The sequence below is a fragment of the Protopterus annectens genome, chromosome 10.part0 (genome assembly GCF_019279795.1).
Source record: "Protopterus annectens isolate FY-2018-M chromosome 10.part0, PAN1.0, whole genome shotgun sequence".
Taxonomy (NCBI): Eukaryota; Metazoa; Chordata; order Ceratodontiformes; family Protopteridae; genus Protopterus; species Protopterus annectens.
In genome coordinates this window covers 627,421,307-627,441,677 of record NC_056744.1, presented here as the reverse complement: position 1 = coordinate 627,441,677, position 20,371 = coordinate 627,421,307, and the positions used below count along the sequence as shown (strand labels likewise).

The window sequence follows — 20,371 nt, the reverse complement described above, 5'->3', positions numbered from 1 at the left end:
TCACTTGCACAAGGTCACACAGTATGTAAATGAAAGCTGAAGGAATCAAACTAGGTACCAAATGAAGCAACTGTGTAACAGCTCATAGCATTAATTCTCTATGCTAGCTAGAAGACCAAGACAATACAACTGTCAGGGATTCACTGACATTCTACCAAGGCTTCCCTATTAAATAAACGAAAAGTGGAAGTGTCGAACGGCCAAATAAACGAAAAGGGTGCTCCTTGAAATTAATATTGTGGGGGGCTGTGCCCTAATTATATATACAAACTCCGAGATCACACTACAGTGAAGAAAGGGCAAAATTTCCAGCCTTTACTGTACCGCAATCTTGCAGTAGCAAAATCGAGGATCGGCCTTTTCGTTTATTTTGCCGTTTGACATTTCCACTTTTTGTTTATTTAATAGGGACCCTCTACCAAGCACTTCACTTGTAAGCTGAGCCCAGAAGCTGTTTAGTCTCTGTGAATATCCATCCACAATCCCCTTTTTCCCATTTTTACACAACGGGGCAGGGTGTTGTATCAACAGTGACCATAATTTAGAGCCAGTGTTCACACTACTAGGTGGCTAGCTTTGCAGCAGTTGTTCTTCCATGCCAGGCACTTGAATATGCACTCACATCTGCAGTCTGCCATATGACCTTCAAGCTTAATTCACTTACATCCTCCAGACTTATTACAGTAGAGTATTGGCCAATTAGTGTGTGCTAAAAGCATGGAGGAAGAAAGAGAAAAAGCAAAAAAAAGAAATAATCTGGATGGTGTGAGGCCAGGAGGGGAGAAATATGGGAGTGGCAATAGAAAAGCCTGTGGTACACTGTGGTGTAACAAGTGAGTTCATGGAGCCCTTTATCTAGGCTCCAGTCCATCTAAGTATGGATTTGTTGATTGCAAGTGAGACATCTGAGGTGTACATAGTCAGTAAAGTGGCTATAATGCATGGGTGCATACTGAGAGAGTCTGTGGATGAAATGAATGACCGCAGCTGCTGGTCTGATTACAGGTAGTGGACATTGACCTACTATAGTAATGCCTCACTCCATTCCAGTTAATCCCATATATTCAGTTGCTTTCTGCAGCCCCCAGTTTTGAGGTCACCAGCCGCCACTGAACACATCAGCCATGACTTCAGAAAATGTGACATAGCTCAGGTAATACACTTCATGACCCTATAATGTTACCTCCCACCCCTCAACTTTTGTACAGTTTAGAATCCTTTAGATTATGTAGGATATAGTTCCTTACTGTAGACTTAGCTGTGCTTTTATGAATTGGTACATAATAGGCTTTATGTAAACCCACTAGTAACAGACTTAGTTGTATTGCTAGTTGGGACATAGCAGTAACCAAAAAGAGGTAAACATGGCCATTGGTCAAGATCAGTGGCGACCTTATCCTTGACTACAGTCAAGGCAAATCATCAGCCTTTGTAGGGTTCATTGGTAATTGCTAAGCATGTGGTCCAGGAGATCATTGAGGAACCTAGCCAAATTTCCCATTAGTTCATGAATTACTGCCTGGTTAAGTCACTTGCACAAGGTCACACAGTATGTAAATGAAAGCTGAAGGAATCAAACTAGGTACCAAATGAAGCAACTGTGTAACAGCTCATAGCATTAATTCTCTGTGCTAGCTAGAAGACCAAGACAATACAACTGTCAGGGGTTCACTGACATTCTACCAAGGCTTCCCTATTAAATAAACGAAAAGTGGAAGTGTCGAACGGCCAAATAAATGAAAAGGGTGCTCCTTGAAATTAATATTGTGGGGGGCTGTGCCCTAATTATATATACAAACTCCGAGATCACACTACAGTGAAGAAAGGGCAAAATTTCCAGCCTTTACTGTACCGCAATCTTGCAGTAACAAAATCGAGGATCGGCCTTTTCGTTTATTTTGCCGTTTGACATTTCCACTTTTTGTTTATTTAATAGGGACCCTCTACCAAGCACTTCACTTGTAAGCTGAGCCCAGAAGCTGTTTAGTCTCTGTGAATATCCATCCACAATCCCCTTTTTCCCATTTTTACACAACGGGGCAGGGTGTTGTATCAACAGTGACCATAATTTAGAGCCAGTGTTCACACTACTAGGTGGCTAGCTTTGCAGCAGTTGTTCTTCCATGCCAGGCACTTGAATATGCACTCACATCTGCAGTCGGTTTACAGTGTCCAGTCTACCTGCTGCATGCATTTGGACTGTGGGAGCCCAAGAGAAAACCCACTCAAACACAAAGAGGATATGCAGGATCCACACAAAAAGCATCCCCTTCCGCATCACTACACTCCCAGTTTTTGTGCATGTGTATCCCCCAGATATTGAATTCTTGAAGGGTCCAGCTTAGAACCTATGAGGTCACACAAATTTTGGAAGATTGCAGTGAAAATGAAGCAAATGTGTTTTATGTGGTTTGTAATTATATAAAGCCATAAACTCATCAATTACCTGCAAGACTGAATTTTGAAGACAAAATGCAGTTTTGTGCCATAGTATTTCCTTTTTTCCCCTCCTTATTTACTTCTACTGTGTGTCTTATTTCTTCTTGGATAAGGACAGCTCATCTCTTTCTGCCCATCTCCATCTGTAATCAATATCTTTAGCTGATAAGCTGTATGATAGGACTCAAAATGGAGTGAAGTAGTGCAGCCTGGTGTGGTTACATAGTAGTCAAGAACTGTTAAGGTTAGTGTTGTCCAGCAATGCAAAATTAAGGTTGCATATAGTGTATTGTCATGAGAAGTCATGGGTGAGAGTGAACTGATAAGGGATTTGAAATGAGATGAGATACCAGCATTTATTTCTGAATCTTCCATGTTCCATGGACACTGAATGAATTGTTCAGCTAAATTTTGCTTCAACGATTTTTACAATGTATCAAGTAATGACAATATGTAGGTACTTAATGCGCACATTAATGTCAGTGGCTTCTCATGTTTACTATCAGAAAGATCCCAGAGTAATACCACTTAGCCTATCCCATAAACTTATATTTTAACAATAGATTTATTCTTGTCCTGGAACTTGGAGGGGGCATTAGTTGGTAATATGATGGATGCACAGTTTAATATGTAAATCTACTTAGAGAATATTAAACCTGCAACCTGTACAAAAAGAACAAATGGATTATGTGGTCTGTCTCAGTACTGCACCGTGTCTGTTAAACTTTGTTAGCATTTACAACAAGCATGCAAAGCCGTGTGCAGATCACTTCACTTGGACCCTAGGTTCTTTGGCTTTTCACATCAGTACACTATGAGCTTCAAAATCATGCAACAGCTGCTCTTCTGGGATCAAGACACATTTAAATAAGTATCTACTCTGCAAGGAGAGTTGTATTTTATTACTGAATTCTCTGTGTAAAGGAAAACAAAAATAATGTTAGGATGTTTATTTTATTCTATATGCTAGCACCACAAAAATAATTAAAGACATCTCCTTCACATGCGCAGGCTTTAATTCCCCAGTTATCTGTCTCTAATGGATGGAGGCAGTCTGCAAGTCATACCCTAGCTTACATATACACCTTAAAATAACCTCTGGGCTCCAAAAAAAAAACAACATGCAGGATACATTTGGAATGCAAGGCTGCACTTTAAAAGGTCACAGTGGTAATTAGACTAGTGTAAAAGTATGAACCTATAAAAGCTGGGATGGTCACTGCTGTTTGTTAAACAAACTATTGTAAACCTTCTACAGTATTAGAACTACCTCATCACATAGCAGCTAATATAGTTCCACACCTACGGGCCTAGAAGTTTCCTAGGAATTCTGTAACTGCTTTGAGATCTCCAAACAGGCTTCGTGCCTCATGAATGGAAAAAGGCAACAGTCATCCCTCTGCACAATGGTGGACCATCTACAGACCCTGGAAACTACAGACCCATGTCTCACTAGTTTTTTTATGTAAAGCCATGGCAGGAATCATCATGGAGACTATCAATAGAGAATTAGTAAACCTCCAGACACTGGACCCAACCATGCCTACTAAACCTGGTAGACGTCTTTGAGGAGGTCACCAATACAATGCATGAGGGCAAAATCATTCACACTGCCTACCTTGACCTGGCCAAGGTATTTGACACAATACCTCACTCAGGTATTGTTGACAAACTCGAGAGGTTAGGTACAAACCCATATGCCACCCAGTGGATAACCAACTGGCTCAAAGACAGGACACAGGAAGTTAGAAATGGAGAGTCCTCCTCTACAAAGAGGCCAGTCACAAGTGAAATCCCTTAAGGATCAGTCCTTGGACTGCTCCTTTTTGACATTTACTTCTCAGAAGTCAAGGCCAATGTCAGTGGTCTCTGGCCGACTAAATTTACAAATGACTGCAAATTAAGAGCTGTCATTGAATCTCACACTGGTACAAATGTTCTCCAGGAGGGGCTGATACAAACAACTGCTGTCAGAGCCATGTACTAAAACTAAATGCCAAGAAATGCATAATAGTATCCTTTGGGAAGTCATCCATCCCTGGTAACTACCATATTGATAACACACCCCTTAGAGTTGACCCAGTAGTCAGAGACTTAGGGACACACAGATAGCAGTCTAGCCTTTGACCATCACGTGTCTACAGTGGTGAGGAAATTATTTTATGTTGCACAACTTATAAACAAAGGTATGGCATCTAAGTCCAAGGAAGTCATTGTTCCACTGTATTTGGCATTCATCTGACCTATCATTGAGTACAATGCCCACTTTGGTAAGTACCTAACCAGGCATATCCAACAATTGGAATGTTCACAGAGGTTCCTCACTAAAAGAATACAGGGCATAAGTAAAATATCCTAAGCAGACTGCCTCTAGGACCTATCCCTGTATTCTGTCTCCTACAGCCTTTTGAGGGGAGAGCTATGCCTAGCATACAGGGCATTGTCAGGTCCCAGTCTGATGGATCTCCTGCATAGCCACAAAACTAACAGTACCAGAATTACCCATTCTAAAGAACTAAACCTTGCCTGTGATATAAATAAGACCTGCTGGAGACATAAGTATGTATCCCAGAGACTACCCTGTCTATGGAACGGGCTCCCCATCTATGTGAAGCAGAGTTCCTTCCTAACCCAATTCCAAGTGCAACTTGGACAATTGGATGGGAAACAGAAATTCATCCCTGGTTTGGCACCTATGTCTCTAATGGACACGGGTAACCTGTAAATGGTTTATCTCCCAGGCCCATGCTTACACTTATCAAGGGTATCAGAAATTGTCAGAGATTTTGGATGCATAGCTAGACTTAAAAAGGCCCTTGTAGTCGTTCGCCTAGTAAACCGCTATGAACCTATGAACCTGTAGAGTTAGTGTAGCATCGAAGCGCTCTTTATTGCTCTTCTCAAGCATCTACAGCCCTGCATTGTATGTGATTTGATGAAAGGTTAATTTGTTACTAACCAACAGAAGGAGAACTTATAAGCTTTGAATAGAAGACTATACATTCCTGGGCTGTAGATCTTTGATGGAAAAGTGCTTTTACCAGTTACTTCCTGAATTAGGCAAGAAAAACCTCCCATTTTTCATCTGTTCTAACCTCCATGGAAGGAAGTGTCCTAGAGCCACAGAAAGGCCACACTTGATAGTTTTGTTATAAAGTGAATGGAGCTGAATGTTGTCCTACATGAAGTATTCTATTCAGTGAGATTGTATCTAAATATACACGAGTGGTATTCCACTCTTGTTACTGCAGCCAGTCTTGTCATTCCCTAACATGATTTTTGAGCCCCTGTATCGATTTCCTAACATGACTTGGGAGCCCCTGTGTCGATGCTTAGCTGCCTGAATGTGGCATTTACCAGTTATGACTTTGTTCAGTGCCATTAATTTGTCTGCTTATGATTCACTCCCTTTCTCACTGTTACATAATACTGGTAGAAATTTGTTCCACATCTTAAATAGAAGCTATCATTGCTCAGTATCACAGGGTAACCTCTTTAGTAGAAGTTATCACTATTTGAGTTTCACAGGATGACTTTGTTATGAAGGGTCCTCGTTCAGCCTGAAACCAGAAACAGTGAAACCAGGATTGGCACAAGATCCACAACATCTATAGGAGGCATATCCTGGACCTGTAAAGATTCTAGTTCACCCTAGTAGCTCAGGCACTGTAAGAGCTTTATTTCCTTTGAGTTTAATCTCAAGGGTAAAGTGGTTAAGCCTCAGTCTGCAGGTTCCAGAGTATATTCCCATGCAGCATGCTGCAACTCTTATTTTCAGCATGCCTAAGGCTGCTTTCACAAGATAGGTTGGCTAACACTGTTCTGTTTTATGGAGGACCTGCAAAATTCCATTCTAGATGCCCCTTTCATGGGGAGAGTCTTCTTGGCTAGTCTTCACGGAACATGGTATATGCCCACCTAAAGAGATGGGCATCCCCATAGTGGAAGAAGTTTATGATCTACCCTCAGCCCCTTCTACCTCTTCTTCCAGATCTGGCCAGACTACAGGGTAGTGTTAGGCAATCCATCACAACAGGTTAGATCAGCAATGGGGAATTGTGCCAGTAAAGGTTTAGTATATGTAACTGTTTGCAAAGGCTGTGGACATTTTTACATCGGGAAGACTGATAGACTACTATGAAAATGCATTTATGAGCAAATTTATGGTGTTGAACACAAAAATGTAAACAATGCATTATACAAATATCCCCATAGTGTGTACCCTCATTATGACAAACTATTTCGGATAGTGGAGATAGTTAAGCTTAACTACAGGGGTGGTTTTGGGAAAATAGATTAGAATCCAGTGAATTGCAGTGGCAATTAAGATTAAATGCCTTTTTGTTACCAGGCATCATGATAATATTTCTGTTTCATCCATTTTGAAAAGGAGAGCTATGGATTTATAATTTACACATTAGGCAAACAGTGCTCAGGACATACTCAATTTAGTAAAATGTCTTTGACATCATTTTAACACTATTTTTAATGTAATTCCACATATTAGTTGTTTTTAATCACTACTCATGTACATTGTTGATTGGAGCCAAGTGAACTGAGTTTTTATTTGATGTATTCACTTTTATTTTAATGTGCATTGGTGGTTATTATTATTAATTGCTTGATTAGGACTTGATTGTTTGAGATAATCACATGGCTGTTTCTGTGACTATTTAGAAACAGTTTTCACATGGTGGTAACGCTTCTGAAGTCCCGTTATTAGGGACAAAAGCTCTAGATGATTTTGTTTTTATCTTGTTTTACAATAATAGTCCGGAGAGCTGTGCATCCTAAGCTACTTATTTAACTCATTTTTGTGCTGGGATCAGCACCCCTATGTGAGCCTTTTATGTTTTGGGAGCGTTTTCTTTTGTGGCTGCACAGACACACGCTGGAGTGTTTTACCCTTTCACACCGTTACATAACGCTGGTAGCAATTTGTTCCACATCTTAAATGGAAGTTATCAATGCTCAATATCACAGGGTAACCGCTTTAGTAGAAATTATCACTATTTTAATTTCACAGGATGGCTTTGTCATGAAGGGTCCTAGTTCAGCCTGAAACCAGAAACAGTGAAACCAGGATTTGCACAATTTTCACATCTATAAGAGGCATATCCTGGACCTGTAAAGATTCTACTTCACTCAGTGGATCAGGCACTGGAGGAGCTTTACTTCCTTTCTGAGTTTAATCTCCATGGTAAAGTTGTTAAGCCTCAGTCTGCAGGTTCCATAGTGTGTTCCCATGCAGCCTGCTGCAACTCTGGCTGCCTTCACAATTTAGGTTGGCTAATGTTGTCCTGTTTTATGAAGGACCTGCAAAATTCCATCTAGATGCCTGTTTCAAGGGGAGATTCTTCTTGGCTAGTCTTCATGGAACATGGTACATGTTCTCTTAAAGAGGTGGGCCTCCTCATAGTGGAAGAAGTTTATGATCCACCCTCCGTCCCTTCTACCTTTTTATTTCAGATCTGGCCAGCCTCAAAAGAATTATCTTCACAAGCCAAGGAAGGGGACTCAAACGTCACAGTGATTTGCCTCTTCAGGTCCCAGAGAATTTGCCAAAGTGACCATCCATGGTTACCCAGCATTCACAATTCTATTGTTTGGGGCTGCCAGTGGGAGGATTGTTCTTTGAGTTTCCTGTGGATTAGATAGCCATCACAAAGGACCAGTTTACTCTAAGTGTTGTGGCTGCCCACGTCTTAACAGCTTGTAAGAACTTCCTCTTCAGTGATCAAGGTGTATCCACAAAACAGTTGGGGACATCTTAGTATCTTCTCCTTAACGTGATTCTGGAGGCCCTCTTTCTTTCAGAAAGAGGCCAACTTCTGACTTTTTCTTGTTCTCAAGAGGGTGGAAGATGTCTGTATCATCTTGATAGTTTCTGCAAATACATATGCCACATTAGGTTCTGGATGGTGCAACTGTTCAGTATGTTGTTCCCTCCTCCTTTTGGTATCTGAATGATATTACTGAGCATGATGGTGACTTTTTTTGTTCATATGTGTCAGAACCTGTACAAATTACTTTGATTCACTCTGGATGGGCATCACTTTAAATTCATAATGCTGTGGTAGCTTATGTCCTATAGAGGAAGGATCTCCATGTATTCCATTACCTGGCAAATGACACTTGATGGTCTTTTTGAGGGACTTCTTATAGCATCCTCAGAGGAACATAAACTGGAAGATGTCCCCTGAGTTTATCTCTGAAGATTGTCCTCATTAGCACAGAGCTGGACACTGGCATATGCCACTTGTTCTTGCCCCAGTATCTAGCCTTGAACCTTTCAGTCTCGCTTGTGTGTTTGGATTCCCACCATGATCTTCATGGTGCCATTTGCATGTCTGAGAATGCAAATATTTTGTTGGACTGTGATGTGTTACTGGTTGCAGAATTACCACATACTCAATGATCTTGTTGTGCCAAACCCTCAGTGTCAGGCCTTTAAGTTGGGGTCATTCTCTATTAGATTCTAAGTTGGCCTCCCATTGTACTTAACCCGTCATAGGTTCTAGCAGTGAGTGGTTTAATTTGCTATGAGAGTGGGAAGATTACCGCAACTCCTTCCCAGTTCAAGGCCCTCCACCCTGTAAAAGAAGGCTCTACACCAGACATCTGGAGCTATGGGTAGTCCTGCTATCCCTAAACTTTTGAAGAGAAAGCTCCTTGCAGAGCTAACCAGTCAGCTGATACATCAAGACCGTATGTGTTATTTTTTAACAGCATCGCTTTTTATTAGTGAAAGCATGCTTTTCTTTTGCTTCTTCAGAAAATAATTTTCAGATTGCTTTTATATTGCTGTCCCTCAATTTTAAGGCATGTGTTTCTGTAAAGTAACTTAAAACTTGCTCCTTGTATAAACACATTAGCAGTATGTAGTAGGATCACATGGCTGCTTCTGTGTATGCACAGTTTACCTTGAAACCTGGTATATGCTGTGTTTATTAAGTTTCCTACTGTCTGTTTTTAAAGAGTTCTAGAAGGGATTTTCTCATATTTGACCCTTCATTGTCTTATAGCAAACCAACTTACCTTATGTTGTCATGCCTTACTGTATTTTCACAGTTTTTATTTTTTTTTACTGCTTCCATGTTTGACAACTTAAGACCTTACACCAGAGCCTCTATTTGTTTATCTATCAGCTTAAACCCACCATTGTCACTTCCTGAATGCAGATATTTTATTTGTAGCCAGGGTACTGACTGGAAATTTCTTTCCCACATTTTCTTTTCCACATGGTTAGTTTACATTAGTAAAAAAGGCAGATTTTTTTAAATATGTTTTAGGTATGCAGGATTACAAGCTTTGTGATTATTACCCAAGGATGCACAGAAAAAAACAATCTTTTAAAAACACACAAAAGAAAAGTCAAGCAAAGCTAGACTTTCCACTGTGTGATATTTCCACTGTGTGATACCTTAAACCTCTTGGATTAGAGGCAATATGGGATATTACCCTTTAAGGATATCAGGTGTTTCAGCTAAATGGCAGTTCTGAATGTCCATGATGTTTTCTTTTAAGTCCATTTATGGATAATTTCAGGAAAATAAAGCCAAACCCCACTAGCTCTGGACGTGCATGTTTCTGCCTTCTTATGGCATCATCAGAAGAGCATAAGTGGAATGTTTGGCTAACATTTGGAAACACAGGGTTGTCGTACCCAACTGACATCCATAAACATTAGTGTGTCTGCAAAATATCCCAACTGACAAACTAAAACAATGAATAAAAAGGTCACACAGAAAAAACAATCGGTTAAAAAACACAAAAAGAAAAATCTAGCAAAGTTAGACTTTCTACTGTGTGATACCTTAAACCTCTTGTATTAGAGGCAACATGGGATAATTGTTTTTTCTGTGCAACCTTTTTACTCTTTGTTTTAGTTTGTCAGTTGGGATATTTTGCAGACACCCTAATGTTTATGGATATCAGTTGGGTATGACAACCCTGTGTTTCCAGATGTTAGCCAAACATTCCACTTATGCTGTGCTGATGATACCATAAGAAGGCAGAAACATGCATGTCCACAACTAGTGGGGTTTGGTTTTATTGGCCTGAAATTGTCCTTAAATAGACTTAAAAAAAAAAAAAAGTCATGAACATTCAGAATTGCCATTTAGCTGAAGCACCTGATATCCTTAAAGGGTAATTTGCATATATCCCATGTCACCTCTAATACAAGAGGTTTAAGGTATCACACAGTGGAAAGTCTATCTTTGCTAGATTTTTCTTTTTGTATTACCTGAGGATGAAAAATCCTTAGTTTTTTCACTTGAGGGTTGTTTCTTTGATTCCCATTAATAATTTGTTCATAGCATTTGTAAAGCAGCCATTATGTCACTACAAGAATAAAGGGATATCTTTCTCATAAGTGGTCAGTTTCTTTCAGTGGTGAGATATTCAGATCTGCATGTGCCTTTTCTACACTTTGGCTTACTTTAAGTCAGTCTTTGGACAGAGTCTTCACCAGTGCATAGCAGAGCTTATTGTTTAAATGGAGTGGCCATTCTTGACAGTATCAGCACCCCACCTCATCATGGGATGACCCGTATTTTAGTAGTATAAACTAGGGAATACTTAGGAGGGGATAGATCTTGTTATTGTAGTTGTCTTCAGCTCAGTCATACTGCTTATTACTAGAGGGGGACTGCCATAAGCAAACATAATCTTGAGGCACATTGAATGTTATTTTCAGTTCTGGAGGTCATATCAGGAAGTGGATGTCAAACTGTTTGGGCATACATAATGATGCAGTACAAGGATGGTTATTATAATGGAGTACATGGAGAAAGAAAAAAGGCTTTTTGCACTGGGAATACATGTAGCAGGGAAGACATGGGGGGGAGTTTTAATATAGATGTATCATATCATTAGAGATTAGATATGAAGCGATGAAGAATAAGTATTGGGAGGGAGGTGATGTGAAGTAATGGGTGGCAGCCTGAAGGAGAATAGCATCAGGAAATATTAATTCATTTTTATTTATTTATTTGACATTTGTTTACCAGGAAAGTCCGTCATGACAAAAAAAAAGGTGGTAGGATTCTGAACTGTAGAGAGAAGAGGCTGTGGTGGAGAGTAGCTGTGAAAAAGTGCTTGAGAAGTAGATTAAAGGAAAATAATGCATAACTGAGTGGAGCTAGCATGGTGATGGACTTAATAGACCAAGGTTCTTCTTTCAGTGTTTACATTTCTTCTTTTTCTGAAGTTTGCCTGCTTCTCCTCCTTACTTTAGATCACCCAGTAGTTCAGTATCTTGACAAACAACAACATGTTTGGGATCTACCTTTTAATTCCCTTTGCAATAGGCAACTGCTGGTATTTCCTTTTCAGAAATTCCTGGGTCAACAATGTGTATGCATTTTAGTGCCTCACTTCCATCTCTGTAATAGAATTGAGTACAGGCTCACTCCGCTCCCCTCCCTGTCCCATATTATCACCCGCCCCCACCACTTCTGCATTTAACCATCCCTATCCCCTCCTATTTCCATCCTTCACCCAATCATAAATCATCCTAGCCATCACTCTGAGTTACTAACACCTACCCACCTGCACTATGTCCCCTCTCACATCTCTTATTCTGACTTTCATATTACTAACATTCTTAATAACCCTCTCCAACCTGACACAACTTCCTCACCCCCATTATATCACACTAACACACTACACAACCAATTTCCATCTCAAATCCCAATCACCTTGCTCCTCAATAACTCCAGAACTCTATCTCTATCACACCACCCTTCTCTACAAACCCAGAATCTTTCCCATCGTACCAACACCCACATTTCTCTGCCAATCACACCCAAGCAAATCAGCCCAAGATCCCTACAGACAGCCCCAGTCTACTATCAACCTCTTAATACAATTACTACATCTTACGTCCCTCTCTCTATCTGGTGATATCCATCCCAAACCAGGCCCCATCAACTCCCCTTCCAACCATGACTCCACACACCCTCTCTCTTCTAAATCAATTCACTTCACAACAATCAATGCACAAAGCTTTCGCACCAAAGTCACTACTTTACATGCCTGGCTCTCCCATAATCACCCAGATATTGTCGCTATCACAGAAACCTGGCTAAATCCGCATATAACTGATAGTGAAATACTTCCACCTGGCTACCAAATAATCCGCAATGATAGACCCATTAAGAAAGGAGGTGGAGTAGCCTTAGTTTACTCCTCTACCTAGACAGTAACTCCTCACACCAACCCTAGCCCTACTTTCTCCAAATTAGAATTAACTATAGCATCTCTAAAGATTAATAATCACAAAACTATATGCATAGCTGCCGTCTACATCCCACCAGGCCAAAATAACATCCCAATACTTGAAGATATCCTCTCCTGGTTCTCTTCCACCTTCGAAAAAAAACCCTATATCCTAGATGACATAAACATGAACTGGGCTAACATCACCTTTCAACTTCCTTCCCATGCAATCAGTCTCTTTAAGTTTACCCAGAAAATTAATGCCCCCACTAGGCCTAACAAAATGGAACATCAGGCACAACCCTTGACTGGATACTAGTATCCCACCCCAATCTACTAGCATCCTCTGGCATGCTCCCTGACCCTATCAGTGACCACCTACCTGCCTTCGCAGATCGACAACCATCTCTACTCCTTAAGCAGCACCATTACATCCAAACCCGCAGCCTCTCTAAGTTCAACCCTCAAATATTTAATGACTGCTTAAGCCTAATCAACTGGAACCCCTTAGAAACACTGCCCCTCAACAGTGCTATCACCTACTTCAACAAAGCCTTTCTAAATCTACTCAACTACCATGCTTCTCTTAGAACCAAACAAGTCAAATCTAAAATATATCCTTGGTTGTCCAAGGAAACTAAACAATTCATGATACTAAGAGATAAAAAGTGGAAGCAGTTCCACACCAACAAAATACCCACTACCCTAGTAGAATACAAACAGCTTCGAAATTTCATAAAAAAACTAATAACTAGAGACCGTAAATCCTACTACACCAACTTCAATCAGCACACCCCTCCAACCCTAAACAATTCTGGAATACTATCTCCTCCATCCTGGAAACAAAGACAACCCCTGCCCCAACCCAAATCTCTCTGAACTTGATACCGCCACATTATTCAACTCCTTTTTTGTGGACTGCGTATCTAAATTAACCACATCCTTCCCCAACCTTCCTCCTTCCTCTCTGTCCCCACCCTCATTACATCCTTCTGACAGTATACAAAATCCACTTTCCTTCAAACTGAACCCTGTTCCCACAAGCGTCATAAAAAACTCCTATCCCAACTAAAACCTTGCTCTTCTGCACCTGACTAATTACCCCCTTATTTCCTCAAACTTGCTGCCAAAGCATAGCCCTACCTGTCTCCATTTTAATAAACCGGTCCATCCAAGAATCTCACGTCCCATCTATCTAGAAACAAGCATTCATCATTCCACTCCACAAGGGTGGTAAAAACTATGAAACCACCAACTTTAGGTCAATTGCTATTCTCTCCCCACTCTCAAAAATACTATAAAAATGTATTCGTACCCAACTAATGTCGCATCTCACCCACAGTAGCATCCTCACCCCCACCTAACATGGTTTCCTCCCTGGCCATAGTACCAGTACAGCTCTTCTATCCCTCCTTGAATCCATCAACCACGCCCGTGACAATGGCAAACTAGTATCTTCCTTATTTCTAGACCTGTCCAATGCCTTCGACACTGTCTCTCATCCCATACTCTTATCACAACTTTCCTCTCTCAGCCTTTCTCCCACAGCACTGTCTTGGTTCTCTAGTTACCTCTCTGAAAGAGTCCAAGCTGTGAAATGGAAATCCTCTTTATCATCCTTCCTACATACCCCCACCGGTGTACCCCAAGGATCTGTACTAGGACTTCTTTTCAACATTTTTATTAACAACTTTCATCTCTCCATTCCAAATTCCTCTGTAATTCAGTATGCAGATGACTGCACTATCATCTGTACTGCTGACACCCCCTCTGACTTACTATTAAAAACTCAATTAGCCTTTGCAAAAACTGAAACTTGGATGCAGAACAACCACCTTGCCCTAAACGCGACCAAAACAAACTAATGATATTTACTCCTTCCAGAACTTCCACCATTGATAATTCCTCCTTCACTATACTAACCCAAAAAAACACCCCCATTGAAATTGTCTCTCACACAAAGCTCCTCGGTGTCATCGTCGACAATCATCTAAAATTAGACATCCTTACAAATACTGCTATTAAAAAAACGCATCAGAAATTAGGTCTCTTGTATCGACATAATCACTTCCTTACTCCAGCTACCAGAAAGACATTAGCCTCCACCTACCTTCTCCCCTCTCTCACATATGGTGCCCCCCTGCTCACCAATCTCCAACTCTGCTTACAGTCCAAGTTAGAATCCTGCTACAATAAAATCAGCAAATTTGCCACCAACTCCAAATATTCATCCCATCACTGCCTCTCTCTTCAATGGCTTGAGTTACCAAACTACCTAAACCTGCTAAAACTCTCCACAGCTCATAAAATCATCTTCAAACATTCTAGCTGGCCAGCTCTCTCCTCCACCTTATCCCCCCTATATTCCAAATCGCCCACTCCAGTCAGACAACCAAAACCTATTAGAAATTCACAAACTGTCTAGGCCCTCTGGCCACTTCCTGTTATATTACTCCATAGACAAACTTTGGAACTCCCTACCACCCTCCCTTTGAAGCACTGCAAATCCCACCAACTTCAATTCCCTCCTTCACTCTCGTCTATGCTGCAAGTGGATTTGCCCCTGCTGTTCACCCATATGAGTTCCCACTTTTTAATTTATCATTCACACTTAACACACTGCTCTTCTCTTGCATCCTCTATTCTACTAGCATATTCTCTGTATAGACTATACTATGTTCACTCTGTCTATAGAACAAATTTTCACTACCACTAGACCTATACTGCCATTGACTTATGCTAAATTCACTAAGTTGTAATGTAATATATACTGTGTCTGTTGTTTTTGAACAGCTAAATTCACTAAGTTGTACTGTAACATGTACTATATGTCTGTTGTTTTGAACAAATTGTCCTTTAAATGATGGATCTAACTTGCTATTGATAATATTTTGACATTTTGAATAGTAATTTGTCTTGTTACTGTAACTGTGTCATGGAGCTTATCTCCCCGGGCCTCCACTGAAAATGGGCCTTTCAAAACCCAGTGGACTTCCCCGGTCATCAAACTGTAATAAATAAATAAGACATGGCTGGTCATGATTTTCTTGAATGGAAAATATTCAGAGTTCAACCTCTTCACTTCTGTTTCTGTTCACATCTTCAAGGGGTTGGGGAAACTGTTAGATGCTTTCCCCATTCTTTATTGATGAAGTTTCCCATATGCCTTTCTTCCTTTCCCCCTGATTTTGAACCTGCCAGCAAATTCAAAGAAAAGTGACTAAAGCTCATCTTCATTACCCTTTGGTTGCGGTAATGATTTCATGATCTCAAGGGCATAGCAAAACAGAATTTGTACCAGTACAACTTAAGAGAAGATATGTCATGGCTGGGGCAACATCAAGTTTCATCTCCAGACACACGTTCTTGTTTAGGTCCACTGCGGTCACTGAACCTTCCAGAAGTCAGTGAATTAACTGAGGCATTTCAGCATGCCTTCTTGGCTTGCTGAAATGAAATAATATACAATGTGAGACAAAGAATTTAGTTTATTTGGAGTGAATGGTAAAATTAGCAAATGCTTTTATTTAGAAAGGTTTGGCAAATATAGGTGCAAGCTTTTTTATTAAAGCATGTGGACAGACAGTGTACACCTTCACAGATTAAAACAAGGGAAGGTTCTTAAATTCTGAGATTGCTCTCTTAAAGTCTTTTGGTGAAACATTCTAAAGGTGTTAAAGGTTTTTATTATGATATGTTGCATGTGTTTGTGGCACAAACGTTTTGTCACTTTGTAAGGTTTATTGGGCTGGGTACAATCAGAATATAAACTGATCTTATGAAAGTTTTAGTACATCTGCAGATAAAACCCCACTCAAAATTAGCTGCTATAACCACAGTCCATACCAGAAAAAAGTGGTCTAATTCTTGATGGAGCATGTTCCAGATAGAAAGAACAGCTGTGTAAATAAGCTTGCCATGACAATAGATGTTGGAGTGATCACTGCTGCAGTAGCCTAAGCTATACAAGTTGCATCCTTAGCGGGATATATACCCATATAGCTTAGGCTACTGCAGCAGTGATCCATATGAAGACCATTATCCTGAATGCTGTTTTGTAGAATCTAGTAGGGTGGGTGTAGCATGCTCTATATATCTGGAAATGGATTATTTTGGACTCTTGAAAGACCTGTTGCATCTGACAAGCTTTGTTTCCTATTGCATTCTGTAGCACTGCCACTGACCCTTTCCTTCTAAATGCTGTCATATCTTCAGTAACAATGTTTTTTTACTGTCTTACTTTTGTGTTACTCATTTAAAATAATAGTGGTTGCAGTCATTAATCCAGTTTTAAAATGTTACCATGTTTCATGCAGTTTCTTGGTCTTTGACTCTTCTTGTACAAATGCCATGCAGTTTGCATGCTGTTTAAAGTGTGTATTTCACATATTATTCATTTTATTGAAAATCCTGAGATGAGTGAAGCCAGCTACTGTTTCTGCAATATTTCTGTCTAAAAAATGCACAAAATATAATAATGCAACGCTGTTTCTACTCACCCCATTTATCCCCTTGCAGCCAGTTAGCTTTGTCACCATGGTTTTGTCTTGTACTGTAGTTAATAGTAATGAATAAATACATTTTTGTTCCTTCTAGGCTTTCTTTCAAGGAAAACTGAAGATTGCTGGTAACATGGCTATGGCAATGAAACTCCAGAACCTACAACTTCAGCCTGGCAAAGCTAAACTTTGAAGGGTTGATCCTCTGCTCTCTAACTTGCTACTGTAATCCTGACTAATTTTGTATAGGGCACTTTTGATAAAGATGGTGCTCGGAATGTTTTAAATATGGGATTTAACTTTTGCTCTGTAGGCCACAGTGTGGTTGAAGACACTAACTCAATTCTGAATGATCAGTGAAATGAAACTAAAGCATTCCCTGGCCTTTCATCCCTTGCAATATGCAGCCCAGTGAAAGGACAGGCTGGATACAGATTGGAACGTAATATATGAACTACAGTGAGACAGTCCTGCTGTGATTTTCTCATGGCATCCATTGGAACTGTTTGCAGTATCACTGGATACTTGCCTAGAGATTTGCTTCTTGCAGTGCAATTCATTTCTTTCTTGACATGTTATATTAACATTAATAAGTATATTATTTTATTCTGGCAGGCTTTGTGTATTTTGGTCAGTGATCTGAAACTACCAGATATGTGGAATGCCACTCTTCCAGTTAATTTTCTATAACCGTGTGTGTGTGTGTGTGTATATATGTATATATATATATATATATATATATATATATATATATATATATATATATATATCTGTATGTGTGTGTATATGTATATATGTATATATATGTATATATATATATATATATATATATATATATATGTGTGTGTGTGTGGAATAAAATATACTGCAAGAATCAGTAGCAAAGGAAACAACTGTGGTTTAAAAAAATGACTGTTAGGTTTCCCCATAGTTTTGAAACTGCTGATCATTCCTATAAATTCCATCGGCTTAATTGGAGTAGTGAACAGTTGTGTGTTTCCAATTTCTGAGGACAAACTTTATTGTAGTCTCCTCCTGTTTCAGCAGAGTAGTTTGTTTTATATTATTTGAAGCAGTCTTGTCCCTTCTGGTGGATGCTTATAATATGTGAATTAGAAAATCGTAAGTCTGGAAAGTTTTGAACATGCATTAGTCTCTAGATCTGTCAGCCATTGATGTCAACAGGGTAATCTGTATTTACTTCCAATGTCACTTTGATGATGTAGCATTATTCGGAAGATAAATGTGTCACTGACTGTTTTTATCAGCTTATTAATCCAGTACAAAAAAAAAACATTTGATTCTCCGCTTGAATTAAATGTATACCTGTCCTTGATTTTCGAAGAACATTGCTCTGCTTTATGTATACCTGGGAAAAGAACCCCATCTCAATCTGTGAACAGAAAATAAATTGCAACTTTCTATGTCTTTTTGCTTCCAGATGATGAATTAAGTTATGTGTTTAGTTCAGTTAGTAAACTGTTGTTTATACACTGAAATGAATAGATGCTAATCATAATTTTTGAAATGGGGCTAATTCTGTGGGCAGCAGAAATGGTTGCCAGCATGCTTTCAAAGACATTGAGCTGTTAATAACTAAAAAAAGCATCTCACACTGAATGTAGAGCAGAAGGTTATTCTGCAAAATAAACAATGATTTGAACTAATAAAAAGGGGGCATTTATCTGTTTCAGGACATTCTTTTGTTGTGAATTATTATATTCTACATGAGTCATGTACCAGATGTGCTTTACCATCACAAAATCCACAGCTGTGGGCCATAATCAAAAATGTTCTGTACAGGGAGTCCGTTTCTGGTTAGTAGTGTATGATAGATGTTGCTATGCTAAAATTAGAAGCCACTGCAGAAATTCTTTGCATTACTTCTAATGGAAACATACAATGTGTGGCTATAATTGTTTCATTCTGTCTACTGAAGCAGCATCTTCCTTTAGCATGTAGACAGTTTGTTGAAATATGACCTTCTGCTTGTTAGAATTTTTCTAATTCTATGCTTGCTGTTCATAGTATCTGCCCTCTCTACATTTGGATTAATTATTGCTAATCTGCCACTGTGATTAAAAATGTTCTCGTTACACTGATAAAAACAGCTAGTAAAGCAGCCAAGTAATGGTGCTTCTCTGATGTAGTGGGGGAGCAGACCTACGTACAGCACCTGCTATTCAGAATACAGTTCCATAGATTATACCTGCCAGCATAAGACAAGCCTAATTAATTAAGAATAATAAAAGAAACTATTTCAGGTGATATGTGATTGGTTCGACTTGGTACACTTAAATCTAACAGGATGTTCCTTGATGGGTCTGTTGGGGATCCACAAAACAGAATTCATTTTTTTCAGTAAAATCCAATGTTCAGGAATGTCCTTTATTCCATACTACTGCATAGTATGGTATAATATCAGCTACATAAGCATATGTGTTTTCCTAAAACCCACATTTTCTTTTTTTTCTTTCCTTATTTCTTTTTTGTTTTTGTTTTGTTTTTGCTGCTTGCACAGTTTGGATCATGAAACTTGCTGCTGTCAGTAGTGTCCTATAACTGCATGTGTAAACAGCATAATATTGTCTGTGTGGTCACCAAATTATTAGCTAAGACCTGTAAGTGTATTTCTTGTATTGTCTAAGGGAAGAGTATGATATTGACATCTTCTACTACTTCAGAGGTTCATACTGGTACTGTGGTAAAGGCAGACAAGGTTTGTGGTCTATTTGGTGACCAAGAAAGTGGTACTGCTAGACATCTCTTCATGCTCTGACAGGCAAGGGGATTCTCCTTGCAGCTTCATGCATAATTCAGAGCATAACCATAAAGACAAATATTCAGAGAGTAAGTTTGGGCCTGAACCTCAAGGTAAATTCTCAAAACTTGTAGGTGATGAGCTTCTTCAATTAGTGAGGGGCAGAGAACAAGCCAGTCCTCATCTTCAGCTAAAGATGAAGTGCTCAGGAGAGGCATGTGCTAGCCTCCCACCATGGGAAGGGGGCCTTGTGAAACTGTTGTCCTGCCCTGCCATAGTACAACTGTCTGGAAATTATGCTGAAATTGCCTGATCCTAAAGAATAGTCACTTGGATCATTCAGTCACTAATCACTGTTTTTTAGTACAGACTGCTTGCCTTGTGGGACTAGCTTCCAGACCAGTGTTTGTTAACCAGGTGTATGGCTGGTACAAGACTCTTTTGGTCC

At 39.6% G+C, this 20,371-nt stretch overlaps 1 protein-coding gene across 1 annotated transcript in view; it reads left to right on the top strand.

Annotated features, from left to right (window-relative positions):
* The window catches only part of SCP2 (sterol carrier protein 2), an 854,319-nt gene that overhangs the window by 818,735 nt on the left and 15,213 nt on the right, over positions 1 to 20,371 (top strand). Inside the window, exon 12 of the mRNA XM_044085453.1 lies at positions 17,260 to 17,870. Within this exon, the coding sequence (XP_043941388.1) occupies positions 17,260 to 17,355 (96 nt within the window). The 3' untranslated portion in view covers positions 17,356 to 17,870. The remainder of the gene's footprint in view (positions 1 to 17,259; positions 17,871 to 20,371) is intronic.